Genomic DNA, 15,529 nt, shown 5'->3' on the forward strand with positions numbered 1-15,529 from the left:
TTGGCTGGCATAGTGCAACTGTTTAAGGCAACTGGTTAGGGCAGAATGCAAAACTTACGGGCACAAGTCTTTACGCAGGATTAACCCTTCCCGGCCGGTGGGGTTGGGGCCATCCCCTGACTGTTTTCTCGCGATCACTCGGAACCCGTTAGCGATAGAGAGCTGCCCAAAGCTAGTGTACCTGACTCTTGATTCAAGTCAGATTTTGTTGCACCAGTCGTATTTTCAGGCCTCGTCAGGTCACCGACTCGACGTCTGACTTTATAAGTGAGCCTCTGCACCGTACAAAAGGGTCGCAGACTCGCAAATTCGCAACGCCCTGAATGGCAGAAAATCTTTCGCAGGGAGCTAAAACGTCCAGGTAGTAGTAAGCTTCCTAGCCTTCAGAACTTGCAAATAATCTGCCTATAATCCGGATTTTCCCTAAGGGTTACTTGATGTCAGGCTGGTCAGTGGTCACGTGACCTCACCAATGGAAGAAACTATCGAAATTGGTATTTTGGCGCCGAGAGTGACCTAAGACCACCTCAAGCACCTTTAGTTGTGATTTTATACAATCCTTCCAAGGTTAAATCTTAAGGTTTTGAATTGGGACCTTGCATGACGTTACATATGACGTCACTAAGTCTGCTAGAGCTCATCGGATTTTTTTTTGTCCGACCTTAACTCTTGATCAACTTGAAATAGCAAGTCCAGAAAGCCACCAACATGCTCCAGATAAACTGCCAAATTCAGTGCTATGTGCTACGACCTTTTCGACCAAAATTGTGACCTGTGCGACTGTGACCTGACCTTGACCTGAGGTCAGCACCCGTAGTTAACCCTTCCCAACCAAAAATATGTCATTCGACGCTCCTGATCACCCCATCATCCCAAATCTGTGACCATATTTGACCAAATCTGTCTTTCTGTGACCATATTTGGTTAAGTTATTTGCCAAATACCAGACTCCCACCTTGGGGCATTTGACCTGACCTCATAAGTCACCGGTCGATCCGAGACCTTAAATTTGGATACCAACCAGTTGCCGCGTCTCGTAACGGCACGTCCGCTCATCTTGTTTTTGCGAAGCTCTAGCTTAATTGAGGACAACGAATTGAGGACGCTGAATTAAGGACACCAATATCCCTCGACCATATGAAGAAAACCGTCCGACGAGGGTCCGGCGAGGGATAAATCCTTGCTCTTGAATTGACTCCCTCTTAACATTCTGGCCTGGATATTTTTTTTTCGGCCACGTACCTATAACTATAATTCACCCTCGCTAAACATATTGCCATAGATCGGGTGCCCACTATTTGATCATGTAGTGATCATTCAGCTAATGCCAATCCACACACCGCGCCCAGTCCCACGTGTATTGAATTAACCAGCGATAGGTGCCGACCGGACCGGGCGGGGTGACAAAAACCCCAGCGAGCGCCGCGCTCTGCGCCGGTCGGAGAGGGGCGGCCGCCGGCCCCACCCCGCAGCTTCCGGCGCGGCGCGGAGGAGGGCGCTCGCTCGCTGTCGCCGGAAGCCGGCGGCGTGGCCGGCCGGCCGGCGGCCGCAGTCAGTCCTGTGCGCCGCCGCCGCGAGGAGAGCGCGCGTCCCGCTCCGCTCCGCTGCCCGCGCGCCGTGAGCTAGTGTCCGTGAGCCTTCGGGGCCACTGGCGGGTCTACTACCGACGGCACCGTCCAGAACGGCATGCATGGATCGCTACATAGTGAGTGGGGAGGGGTACCGGGATGTGTGCTCGTGTATCGCGCAGCTAGTCTTGTAATATATTCAGATTGATGCATCGATGTTGATAATTTGTTTCGTTACCGTTTTTGGACCAATGAGGGTGAAGTAAAGCTAATCACGATTGGTGTAGTAATCCGTGAAGCGTTAATTCTGGTAAATTTGCTCCTTACTTTGCTTTATGTATGTTTTACAGTCTTTTTCGTTAAACGTCCCCATTATTCAACGGGATACATGGAAATGATGCTGAGGCTTGGGTGCCCCAGCTGTTATCCACTACCCGCTGTTTATGACAAATATGCACAAGGACCGAGGAAGTGCCCTCTTTACGAATCTCGGTGACAAGTCTGGACTTGCCGTTCCTCTGCGAGAGAGGGGGAGGAATGAGCGAAGTCTTTTTTTTTTAAGCCGCATCCCAGTCATTAGGCACGATGCTGTCTGTAGAACAAAATTGTTCCCACGCCGGGAGGAAAATTGCTGATCTGTTTTTATGAAATGGTTAAATTCCCAGTCGTTCCTTAGACTTTTCCAGTTTCGATGTATGCCTGATTTTGTGCTGCTCTGTTCTCCTCATGGCATAACTAGCCTGCAAAGTCGGTGCATTGGTTGCTAATGAGACGAGAAATGAGTCGGGACTTCCCCTTCGGTTTACAGTCTTCCTTCCCGATCACACAGTTTCGTCCTATAACAAGGGCGATACGCTTACTCTTTTGCTCGATAAATTATCGGGTTCGCTGCAGTGTACGAAGGAAGTTTTTCTCCAACCGGACTTGACCGCACCGACGAGAGGAACCGTCGTCGGTGTTCGTGAGCTGTGAGCCACTGCAGTCCCTCCCGAGTCGCCAAATGATCCTGACCGGTGACCACCGACCACTGAGCGCATTGCTCCGGACGGACTGGCCGATTCCACAGAGAAGGAATTTCACTCGTCTTTGACAACTTGTCACACACGGGCTTCGTGACCCGACTGCCGTGACGCCGGCTCGTGACGTTGACTCGTGACGGGTCGAATGGTAACGGAGGGCGTTACGTAATAACGTCGATCAGGGATTGGTGTATCGGCTGCACGCGACTGCCATGATTTGTTTGCTATATGTCGATTACGGGTCGGTTGTAGGTATCGACTGCACGAGTCTGCTCTGCCGTAAGTTATGGGACTCTGTCGGACTGGGGAAATTGGGCACGCTACTACCGAACAGGCTTCGATGGAAGTAAAAATGTCGGAACATTGTCACCAAAAACAGCCGCAACCGCTTCACCGTGGATTAGGTGACAATGGTGAAATGAACATTTCCAACACACGGTTCCCACATCCGTGAACATGGGGCTTCCAGTTTTCCTTCATAGCGCTGTACTTGTACCAAACTGTACTTGGCGTAGGCTGGGACTTTGCCTGGATGGATGTGAGTCACAGTTTCGAGGCAGCGGTGCATAAATTGTCTGTGATTCACGTGCAGCACGCCGATGGACGTCGCGGGGCCTCTGGCGCGGTCTCTGCGCTGGGGGTAGTACGCTGACGGGTGCAGGCCGCGCAGCGCTGACGCACGGCGTGTTCCCAGACGCGCGCGCAATTACTTCTCACTGACTTACTATGAACGGCGTCCGAACCGCGCTCGAACCGCGCGTGCCTAACTGGACGGGTGATATAGCCTGCCGACCGGCGTGCACCATGACAGTACAGCACACTTATATGGCATCGCCGTGGCGACAGTACTACTACAAACTGTAACTTGCGAGCCGAGCCAGTCATATCACATACCAATGAGGCATGGCGAACATAACTGGCAACGAAAAATATCGACAAATTGAACAGTATACTCACGAACTCGTTTTGAGTCGCGATGCGGGCAAGCATTGGGCACTGTGCTCGCTGCTCAATTTTACCTCGATTTCACACCCGCCAACTGCAGCCCACACCTTCCCCGTTCTGTTGAGGTTACCGCTGACCTGTGACGCCTCACGGGACTGGGACGCCGTACCCGTGTGACTGTGGCCACTGCCGTGAGATCGAGCACGTGAGTGTGCGGGTGGCAGCGTGCAGCGGCCGCCGGCTAACGGCCTGCACCGACCAGGCCGTCCGGCCGGCGGAACGCCCCGTTTCCGGGCTGACGGACGACCGGCCGGCCTCTGTGGCTCCACCCGGCATTGGAATCGCCGGAACCCAGCCACAGCCCACCCGGAATCCGCCCGGAACCGGCCCGGAACCGGCGCGACCCGCCACAGGTCGGCAAACACACAATCGCGGCGACACCCGACGGAACCACGGTATCGGCTCCGTTCAGCAAACTCGGCCCGCTGTGCAAACTTCCGGGCACGCACCATGGACGAGCGTCCGTGCGCGCTACGGGCGGACAGGGCCAATGGCCGAGGTGACGGGGCACTGAGCACGAGGTGAATGGAGTTTGGAGGCTCAAATCGGAATGGTTGCCCGCGTTTTCGGTCTGTTCCGTTGCCTCGTTATGTGATGCTATTGCTCGGGAAGATGCTCGGAACGCTTCAAATTAACGAAGCGGCGGCGGGGTTCATAGCGTCGTGTGTGGGTTCGGTAAACTCCGTGGGAGGGCTCGACACAACCTTGACCGGTTGCACGCGTGTGGGCGGTGCGTGCTCCGGAATGTCCGGCTCGAACCGTCCCCCTCGACGTCCCGGACGTACCACCGATCGGCGCGGCGAGAAACCGTGACCGCGGAGCGCAGTCACCGTTCGAACGAGCGTCCCCGATCGACGACGGGCGGTCAGCCGAGCGCCGGCATCCATCTGTGGCGCGTGCGCGGCCGGCGGCGGCCACCAACCACCAACCACCGCCGGCCGTCCGTCGTGTCAAGTCGGCAAATTCGGCGCGGTCGCGGAAAGCACCGCTCGCCTGGGAACTGGGCCGCGCCGTTCTCGGCGCGCCCGCGGCGATGGTGGCGCGGTAGCGACGCTCTCGGTGCACCGCCGCCGGCGCTGTCCCAGATTGGAGCGTCTGTGCCGGCGGCGGCGGACGTGGCGCGACGGTGACAAAAAGCGGCGCACCAGGTGCACTACCGGCCTGAGCGGGACGACAGTTGTGGAGCCGGCCGGTTATGATGTGCGCGGTTGGCTGACAGACGGCAGACAGATATACTGCATAGACAGAGCTACTGCCAGCCCGCCGCAGTAGCGACGTTTTGGAGCGTGAAATTGTTAAAGGACTCTCGCTCAGCCAGCATTCCTCGTTTGATCCGGGCTCCATACCTATTTCGAACCTACTCAACTCCCATTAATATAAGATCGGTCATCGGACTGAAAATGGGAAATAACCAATAAGTTACATATTTTCGCCAAACATGTTTGGCACTCGGTCATGCATGCGTATATTTTATCACTAAAAGTTATTATATTGATAGTGAAGTTATTATATAGTGAGGTTACCTATCAATTATTACCCTGCTGTTTGGTCCAAAGAATATCGAGTCCTGTGAAGCAATGTCGATTCAAATGAGATAAAAGCCATCTCTTTCGTCACCCGTATTGAGTTCAATGAGCGGATGACTCTTGAAGGGCATCTCTCGTCTTCGACATTAAAATAAGTGCGGATGATAACTGATGACATTTCCCATACTTAACCGTGCATCCTTGCTCAAATGTCACCCACAACTGCCGCAGATGGCGGCATATTTTGCAGCAGAGTTCACGAACTCGACTGATTGTCTGTGAGCCATATGGCGCATTGACAACTGCTGAGAAGCCCGGCTGCAGCCGAAAAAATGATGCTTCCTACAGCATATCCAGCCGGTGACATCACTGATGTTTGAATAAAAAGCCGTACCACCGATCACATGACGCTGGTGGCAGATCGCTTTCACTTACACAGCGGGAGTCGGCTGTGGCTCGGCTGTTCTCTGATCGTCTCGGTCCCTATCACCTTGTGAAGCTCTTGTGTACTCACGGAACTACATATGAAATCATGTCCTGGCGATGGTCACCTTACCGGCAAACAACTTTGGCTGACGATTTAATCATCAATCCTACCCTGGTCTTACAAGCTCACACTTTACTCTGTGCTAGGCCAACCTTTAGGTGACATTCCAAGACGCAGAATACATATAATACGGCGCTCGCAATACAATCCCGGCACCCACAATACCACCTCAATAGCGTCCGCCGGCGTTCAATAGGGTCTTACGAGCTTACCGCACATACCATCCCAGCCGACGTTAGCGTTAGCCCCTCACCGACAGGCCGGCCTGTCCCAGCGCGTGGGGCGAGTGCGCCCCGCTGCGCCGCCCGTCGGAAGGAAGGCGGATCCGCCCCCTCTGTGGAGACCCGACGGAGCCGTCCCAGACGACGGCGGCCCTCTCAATGCTGGAAATACCTGGGAGGGCGCCGCGGCGCAGCCGGGCACCAGCTGCCCGTCTGGCACTGAAGGGCGCCGGCCGTCAGCCGGGCCGTAAATAGAAAAGGGGCGCCGCCGCACGTCGCACGCCGCATATCCGGCGCCGGGGGACGGACAGGGAGGGGCAGGGAGGGAGGGGCGGCCGCGGCGACAGCGGACGTGCCTCCTGCGCCCGGTCGACCGGTTCAGAGGCCGCCGCAAGGTCAGAGCGCCGAGCTGTGGTATGCTGGCCGACTGACCGGTCGTGGACCGCGGTGAGTGCGGTTTGAAACTCGGCACGTTCTCCAGTGAGCGGTTCACGCAGTGGATCGGTCTGCACTGTGTGCTGGTACACGAAAAGTTGTGTCGGCTGACAATAGGATGAATGATTGGTGTGGATATCGTATAATAACGAAGAACTTAACTAACTACATAACTGAAAAACGTGGCCAAAAAGCGGAGCTGCTGGTGAAGAAGCTACTGAACCCATTAGCGTAGAATCCCTTACCTCACTGAGCCTTTGGGACGAATCGGTAAGAATGTTGGGACGAATAAGCTGGCCCTCCGATGAGTTACTGTATCTTTGGGTAAAATATAACGTTTTTTCATGAGCATCAGCCAGTTGAAACATCACCGTAACGATGCCACGACTAGCGCACCCTTGAGAAAACAGTCGTTGCTATTTTCCGCCGGAAACAGCTGTAAGGTATTGCCTAGCACCTACTATACACAGAAGGTAGCTTATCCTTGTGTAGCTGAGGTCACTCCAGAGGCCCACGTTTACTGCCTTCGGTTCCACTGACTCCGGCTCGAGGCGAGAGGACATTAGTAGGCACTCACGCCCACTGCCAGTCAACCAAACTGAAATGGAGTGCGCCCACTCGGGAAAGCCGGCGCTGCCCGGCCGATAGCATCGCATCTCAGGAAACCGCGCGCGCCTATCTCTTAGCGTGGGAACCCCGTCCGGCGCAGGACACTTTTCTGGCAGCGGAGTACCGATCTTCGGGGTCGAGACGGCGCCACACTGCATGGAGACAGGGCAGTCAGGGATGCTGGCTGTCTGCAAAAATCGCACGCCGATAAATATCTCGACGCTGACATTCTGTCTGTGAACTGACAGCAGATGAAGCGAACTGATATTTGAACGGGGTGTTGCGTGTTCATGGGTTTGATATAAGGTGACGTGCAATAGTCACGCTGGTATGCTTTGTGACACGACAAGCCGACTCGGTCTTTACGCTTGCCTGACGTGCCGTTGCGTTCACAACCAGATTAGCGCCGGGTGGTCAGGTGGTATAAACCGTCACCGACATTTCCTGCTGGGTTCGGCACCGGCAGGAAACATTTGGGGTCCGGCCGGCTCCGGTTCCGTCTGTGACCCGGCCAGACCTCACACTCAGCTCCGGCCTCAAATCTCAGCTCCGGCCTCTTATATCCCAGCGCCGGCCTGCTCAAAACAAACTGCTCTCCAGCTGCTCAAATCCAGCTCAAATCAAATCTTTGCGTCCCAACCAACTCCAGCGGCACATTGCTATTCGAGAAACGGCTCGACATCGATCAAAAATAGCCGCCGTCCCCGGCGAGTTCATTCCCCACTGCTGGTCCCACTCCCCGCCTCCGCGCGGGGCCTGGTCCCTGTCACCAGGTCGGAATGGAATGTGTCGTACCGTTCCACCCCAGCGCCGCCACAGGATATCCGTCCGGGGTCACCGGAAATCCGCCTGAGGTCACACGTAGCCAACCGGCAATGTTTGCTCTTCGGTGACCTCTTGCGAGCTTCTCTGACCTGCGCCGACCGCCAGCTGTCTGAGTGCGCTTCTGTGTCCCACCGCAATGGAGCCAAGGGCAGAGCACGCCGCCCCAATAACGACCTGTCATACTCTGAAACTGTGCATCGCTGAGACTGAAGTGATCTGTCGATGAGGTAGTTTTATTATGATGCCGAACTGACACGCCTTTCTCTCCCCGGCAGGTGGATAACATGTCGTACGTCCACCCCAAGGACTGGTCAGACGACCGGCTGACGCTGTACCCCCAGCTGACGTCCACGCCGCTGAGTCGCGGCGGACCGCAGACGCCGAGTGCGCCGTACCGGGGCCAGGCGCCGACCGTCACCGGGCGCACCCAGCTGCCGCTGCCGTCGGACGCGGTGCCGACGCGCGGCGGCCCCCTCCGCGGCTCCACACTGCACGTGCAGGGCTACAGCAGCCAGCGGCCGCCGCCCGAGATCGTCTACCAGCCGGGACGGCCGCGCGAGCGCAGCCTCGACCACGGGAACGTGTTCCGCGGCGGCCGGGGCCCTGCCGGCCTGCACCGGACCGGCGCCTCGACACCGTCCCATCCGGCCTACCCGGCGCCGTCCGCCGGCGTCGGCGTCAGCGTCGGCGCCGGCGATATGAGCTGCGAGTCGAGCTACATCTCCAACGACAGCTTCGAGTCGCGGCCGCCGACCAACCCGCTCATCAGCAAGCGCGGCATCCCGTCCATCTCCAGCGGTATCCCCACCATGGGCACCTCCACCATACACGGCCGGTACCTGCCGGGGGGCGCCGCAGGAGGGGCACTGGGAACAGCCTCCGGCGCCGGCGGCGGCCGCTACCTCCCACCAGCCGCGCTCGGCTCGCACTACATCCCCGGCGTCACCGGCACAGAGAAACTGAGCGGCCACGCCGGATGCGGCAAGGAGGTGGCCTTTCGGCTAAAGCAGAGCCGGCTGGCCGGCATGTGGAGGAAGATGGCCGACAGCGGCTCGGGCGCCGGAGCCGGCGGACGGAGGCGCTCCTGTCTGCTGCTCTGCCTGCTGCTCTTCTGTATCGGCCTGCTGATTGGCGCTGTCAGCGTAGTAGTCTACCTCACAGGTCAGTCATGGGGGAAAGGGTGGTCAGCCACGGGGATGAGTTCACTGGGGGCTTATGCGAAGTGTGTCACCCACAGGGAGTGGCACACTGGTGTCACGTGACACTAGTTAGTGCGTACCGTCAAGTTTGTCACGTGATGCAACAGCGCACCGTGACGGCCCGGACAGAGACCCCGGAAACGACCAACCCTGGTGTCATCCACCGGTGTCAGTCGGCTGCCAACACGACACCACAGGGCGGGTGACACCAAACACGACACTTCCCGGGGGCGAAAGAAACGGGTGGCGACAGCCTCCGAGCGGAAGGGCGCGATGTCGGGCACGTGTCTCGGACGGAAGGGTATAATGTCGGGCACTGGTTTAGCTGAGGGGTGTCTTGTTGAACGGAAGGGTTTCTTGTAGAGCGGAAGAGTATTTTGTTGAACGGAAGGGTGTCTTGTAGAGCGTAAGTGTATCTTGTAAAGCCCCCATCGGGGTGCCATTCATAAGAGCTGCGATTGCCTGGAAATTTGGCCGAGACGTCGTGCGTTGGTCCGTGCCGCGAGCACAGGCTGACCAGGCAAGCCGTTGGCCGTGACGTGAATATGGGGAATGTGGTCAGGAACTGACGCGCGGATTGTCACAATCGGGTGACGATCAATGTCGGCGGCGCGGGACTTCAGAGGCGGGGCGAGCCGGCGGCGGACTCAGGAGCGCGGCAGCCGACGTGTGTGCACGGACGACGGAAGTCCGTGTTGTAAAGATCGCGTCATGAGACCGCAGTCACACCTTCATGAGTCTTTTGTCACACGGGCATTCCGCGATCAGTAACTCGCCGTATATTGCAGTGAAGTAAATACATAGCTGTAAGAACATACCAAAATACTACCCATGAGCTTTCATAGATAATGGGCATAAAATGCACACTGCGTAGCATTGTTACTCTGTTCGCTTGTCCTTCTTTATAAAACCCCTCAGTTCTGCATGCAAAGTGAGGAAAAGAAAAATGCAGCTACTTATATTTTTATTTCGAATATGCCGGTATCACCATAAAATACCAATGGGACGATACGCTTCAATACCGATCCAGACATGTAAAGCTAAGTTAGGTGCCAATTGTACCTAATCCTTTGCCGTATACCTACCTTTCCTCAGCAAATGGTTCATTTGCAAAATATGTTTACATAACTAGTTTGGAATAAAGCTTTTGACCCTAAATTGGCCTATTTAAAGTTTTGTTATTACAGTTCAAGGCATCAATTGAGGAAACTGTTTTAATGATTCAAATATACCAATAGCATCGTTATTAATTTCCATTTCACCCTCGCATTGTATTGCATTTCGAAGAAATGGGTAATTTCCCGTCACAAACTACTGGTGTTGATGCTGTGTTATACGAACTCGATGCATCTCTTTCCGAACTCTTTCCTGCCAATTATGCCTAACTGATAACGAATCCCTGTATGCTGAACCGTTGACATGGGAAACTATCGCGTCCTTCCATATGCCGTTAGTTGAAAGGCCGCGGAGCGCTGGCACTGCACTATCACCGAATCTGATCGCTAGATAGGCGTGTGAATGCATGAAATCGCCATAGAGTGCCAACGTGGCTCGTTATTGCTTCTAGACATTGGCCAAGGCTAACTGGTTTTGCTTGTGCCGAGACTGGGCATCAGCCTCCGTGGTTTCGCGACCGCTCGTCGATTTTCAGCTCCCTTATGATTCATCCAGTTTCCATCTGGTCCTCATCGAACCCCGACCGATTCCCATGGATCCTTGGTCCCTGTGCTCCCCGGACCCGGGCCCGTGGTCCCACCGGTCCCCGCGCACACCCGGTGAACCGCCGCTTCTCTGTGCCACCGGGAGCAGCAGCTGCTGCTGCCCCGCCTATCCTCGGACCGGCGCTGAATGGCCGGTCCGTAAACACAGCCGCCGCTTTATCGCTCGCTAACGACGCGATAATGGAGGGCCGGTGTCGCCGGGCGCGCCGCCGCATTCCGCCGAAATCGGACCGGTGCGATTAGTGCCCCGTGCTGGGACACATTCACACGCGCCCCTTTCTGGTGTGCCTACTCTGGTACCGCCGGCGCCGCACCAAAAGCAGCGACACTCGACAGGGACGGCGGCGAACTCTCGCAGGCAGACTAAATTAGTTAGACGACAGCAGATAGAGAATCGTGATTCGTGATCAAGTCAGAATGATAGCCCTTTCAGTGGATCAGCCCTTCCGTGGGCGTGAAGGTCATTTGCCTGTCGTGCTCTGGATAATGCAATGCCACCGCCGGAAATTAAGTTTGCTCGAGATGCTCCATCTAAAAAACCTGTCGTGTGGCGCAATCGGCGCGTCACCACGAGGGAATATCTTTCGGTCGTCCTCTGTTCACCGCTGCACAGCGAACGCGTGCAGGTCTGTCTGACAGTGCGCGACAAGACCACCGCGGCGATGGAGCTCGCTGCGGCACCGGCTCTCACAGGCACAAGACAAAGCAGTGACCGGCGCCACCAGCCGTCTCCGGGCCGGACACGCACAAAAACCGCGGCCGGTTCTGCATGGGCGCGCTCTGCGGCCGCCAGATTACAGTTGTCTCCCCCGCTCGGACGGTGGGCTCCCCTCTCTCGGCGGTCGGCAGTCCGCTCCCAGGCAGCGCCGGCCGGGAGACAGAGCTCCGCAACGGCCCGACGAGCCTAAGTGAATCAGCGATGACGGTCCCAGCCGGTATGAGTCCATATACTATAATAACACGGCGCAATCTTCATTCTTCGTACCATTCTAATATGAGCTCGATACAAGTACGTTATTTGACGGATACAAACCGGTGCGAATGCGGTACGGGCCGGCACGAGCTCGCCTCGCCGTGAGCCCTTCCCAGTTTCCTTCCGTCCTCAGACCAGTTTGCCTGGTTGAGGCATTTCGCTTATCGTAAATCTGAGCAGTAATGCCATGCCATTCATTTATTGTCTGGGGTGGGCACTGGGTGCTGCGGCGGACCATGCTATGCTAATAGTGATTGGCGATAACCATTTTATGTAATATCCTCGTCATTAACCCTATTAGTGACAGGGGGTTGTTTTTATCCACCCCTCAGGTTTTTCGGGAATATCTCCGAAACCGCTGAAGCTACGATGCTGAAATTTTCTGACTTTTCCTAAAACTAAATTGGGCACATTCCCTGAAAATTTCAAGTTCATAACTTTACCAGGGGCGGCTCCAGAGCACTGGGAATTGGGGGGTCCTATTCGTGAAGCGAGTCATTTGGGCGAAGATCACGATGCTGCACCAGTTTTACGAACAGTGAATGAAAGGTATCATGTGATAACATATACAAAGTTATTGTGCATCCTCTTTTGACACGTTTTTGCTATAATAGGCGGATCCAGGCGTCCAAAAAGGGGGGTATTTTTTACCTCCCAACATAGGTGCCCTGACACCGCCTATGCATGACCAATACAATTTTAGTCGTTCTCTCATAAGAAAATTGTAACATAAAAGACCATTGCTACCCTTTTTAGAAACAGTACCAACAAAAACCTTATTTACTATACTTTTTGTGTACCCCCAATCTCAATGATCTGTATCCGCTTATGATTTTTGAAAATGCATATTTTTAGGATCCATGTGAATTCCTGGTTCATTCTCTATCGATCGGCAAAAGTTGCGTTAAGATTGGTTCAGAAACCTGGCCGTGATAAACAGTCTAAAATGTATCTGCAATTTGCCCGTTTTTACCCCCCTCTACCCCCCTATTGACATTTTTAATTTTATTTTTTTAGAAATGTAGATCTCGTTGAGCCAAATCGAATGCCGTTTGAATTTTGAAAATCGGCCGGTGAGATCTCGAGATATTAAGGGGGGGTCGTAAACAGCCCCCCCTGCCACTAATATGGGGTAGCCAGGAGCCTGCCACTAATAGGGTTAAAGAAAGGTGAAAGATTAGCGGATAATGAACTCATTAGGGCATACAATTTATTGTGGAATTCAATTGATAAAGGTTCGACTGCCATTTTTTGGCAATTAAGATACTCAAGCGATACTCGTATGCATTGATGCGTGACTGACCTGCATTAGCTGCTTCCAAATGCTGCTGAGGTCCCGTCTTGCAAACTTACATGGAGCGAATGTATAAAACAGTTCATTCTATGTCTTTTCTATCTGTAAGAATCTTGTTTTTTCATGGCTATGTCAAGTGCCAATTGCTGCGGAATCACGACCGTAGCTCATGTTAAGGTATCTAATATTATCGTGCGTTACCTGTTACTACTCGAAACCCGTTTACATAATTCACGGTACCGAAATCTCGCCCCGTAAATCATGAAGTGTGCGCGGCTGTGCCATTGTTTGCCAGCTATCTTGCTGGTATCAGCTTTGCTATCTCGAGCAGCCATCCGCTTTCCGGGCGCCAATCTCCGGCACTCAGACTCGGTTCAAATTGTGCTTAATTTGAGCACACTGCGTTACCAATGTCACGCACAGTCGTCATGACTTTATGGCTGCCAATTTTCAGAAGTAAAACTCATCTCCTGTTCATGAAACTAGTTACCGACTACGTTATATGCAAAGTTCGCCGGCTATTTGGCGACCTAGCCAATCAAACAGCGTTAGTAAGGGGATCGAGCTCCAAAGTCGTGATCTGGCGTGCGCTGTTGCATTGCATGTCGCGTTATGTCGTGCCCGCCCTGTCTGTCTATGCTCGTCCCTGAACCGCCCCCGCTCCCCTGACCCTCCCCTCATTCCGTGCGAATGAGCTGTAGCCGGTCACACCCCGCCACCCAGCTCACGAACCGTGTCCGCTCTGTGTTTCAGTGGCGCCGGACGTCCGGAGAAGCGACGCCACCGCAACGGATGCGGCGACAGGTATGTTCTGACCGCCCCGCCCTCTCCCTGCCTGGAACCGCAGGTGCGCACCGGCCCGCTAATTTACCCTGTCCTGTTTGCCTGTCCGCCGGGAGAGAGCGCCGCTTTCGCCGTCACACGGTGTTCCGTGACGTGATTCACCGTGATGTGACGCGACCTGACGCAGTCCGGTGGGCCGTGATGACTCTCCGGTCCGGTGTCGATGCGCGTCGTATTGTCTCTCGGCGACCGGCCGACTCTGCCAGCCCGTCCTGTTCACCCCGTCCTCGGCGATTGTTTCCGATCGAGCGCCGCCGGGAGTGGACACGGACACGATTCATGGTGATTGTCCCCGTTAGCCAGCCGGCACACATCCGTAGAGTGGCGACTCGGCTTTTGTTCTGAACGAGTGGCCTGATGGCAGTGCGTGGCCCTGTCCGTCGCCGGATGCCGTCCCTGACCAGTGATTTACGAGCTGCCGAATTAAGATCGGAAACCGGAGACTTTCCCGGCTGCGTGCGCTTTGTCGGCACTGCGCTGCGACGTCCGGCCTGCGCTGGTAAAAATACCCTCGATAGCCCGTATGGTCACTCGTCAAATTCATGGTCACCATCGGTTCGACGGCGTCCTTGGCCGCTGGACTGTGACCGATAAAGGTGCCGCTGCGGCTCCAGGGAGGCTGCGTCCGTGGTGCGAGCAGTGAGACCTTGATCGGACTTCAAATGACACGTTTGAAGCCGTCATAAAACATTCCATGATTCTACATGCCCGCCACTTTTTGTGGTAGAGTAATCTTTGTCTGTCAATCGAGCTGTAACTCGTCAGAATCTGTCTGGCGTGAACTTCGTTTATAATTTAGTGCCGATCGGAAAGGACACTGGTCAGTACTTTTTAGTGACTCAGATCACTTCTTGTCTGGCTAACGAAAGCTATTGACTATGCCATGGGAAAACGCCCGGAAAGATAAATATCTAATATGAAAGTGGTTGAACGGATACCTAAATAGTAAACTGTTTCAAAATGCTTGGTCTGGACCTTTATATTTTAAAAAATTAAAATATAAAGGAAGATCAATTTTCTTAACTGAATATAACGATGTTTAAAAGTTAAACTATCGCACACATCAATCACAAAGTTTCTTCATATTAATATGCATTCTTAACGCACCGGTGCCCATGATTCAGCTTTAACCCTATTCCTGGCGGGCTCCGCCGGGACAAGAAACTGGCGGGGGGGGGGGGGGCCGATTCGGCCCCCCCTGAGATCTCGAGAACGAAGCAAGATAGCGACAAGCGGTAAACGGCATCGGATACGCACGGCCAAGATCTACAATTTTTACTAAGGTCATTTTCAGGTCAGGTCAAAGATGACGTCACAGGGGTCGAAAAAGTCAAAATGGCGGCACTAGATATGGAGAGAGTTTTTCTCGAATAACTTTCGAATTAGTCAAGATAGGAACAAACTAAGGGCATCATCGTGATCCTCTCGTCAATCCGCATCGAATGATATATATGTTGACCTCGAAAGGTCAAGGTCAAAGGTTGACCTCAGGTCACGTGACCTCGAGGTCATCATGTATATCATTCGATGCGTCTTGACGAGCTGAACACAATGAGACCATCCACGCGTCTGTATCTTGTTCCTGTACGGAGTTATTGGCCAAAAACCTTTGGTGACCTTTGATGACGTCACATGACCTCACAGCTGCCCAACAGCAAAACAGACCTCAAGGTAGTGAAGGTTGATCGTATATGAAGTCATGTATGGTATATGGGGCCATTCCGACCCGTTTTAGTGGTAAAAA

The 15,529-nt window shown here is 54.3% G+C and overlaps 1 protein-coding gene across 5 annotated transcripts in view; it reads left to right on the forward strand.

The window, feature by feature from the left end:
- Window positions 1–15,529, forward strand: part of LOC122383418 — a 49,457-nt gene that overhangs the window by 20,338 nt on the left and 13,590 nt on the right. For 3 of the 5 annotated variants that reach the window (XM_043369788.1, XM_043369786.1, XM_043369785.1), the window contains exons 2-3: window positions 8,031–8,916; window positions 13,696–13,746. In XM_043369788.1, coding sequence (XP_043225723.1) covers window positions 8,031–8,916; window positions 13,696–13,746 — 937 coding nt within the window. Of the gene's footprint in view, window positions 1–1,510; window positions 1,706–8,030; window positions 8,917–13,695; window positions 13,747–15,529 lie in introns of those variants that run through there. The other 2 variants (XM_043369789.1, XM_043369787.1) reach the window with 2 other exon arrangements.

This window comes from Amphibalanus amphitrite, unplaced genomic scaffold (genome assembly GCF_019059575.1).
Source record: "Amphibalanus amphitrite isolate SeventyFive unplaced genomic scaffold, NRLGWU_Aamphi_draft 000163F_arrow, whole genome shotgun sequence".
Taxonomy (NCBI): Eukaryota; Metazoa; Arthropoda; class Thecostraca; order Balanomorpha; family Balanidae; genus Amphibalanus; species Amphibalanus amphitrite.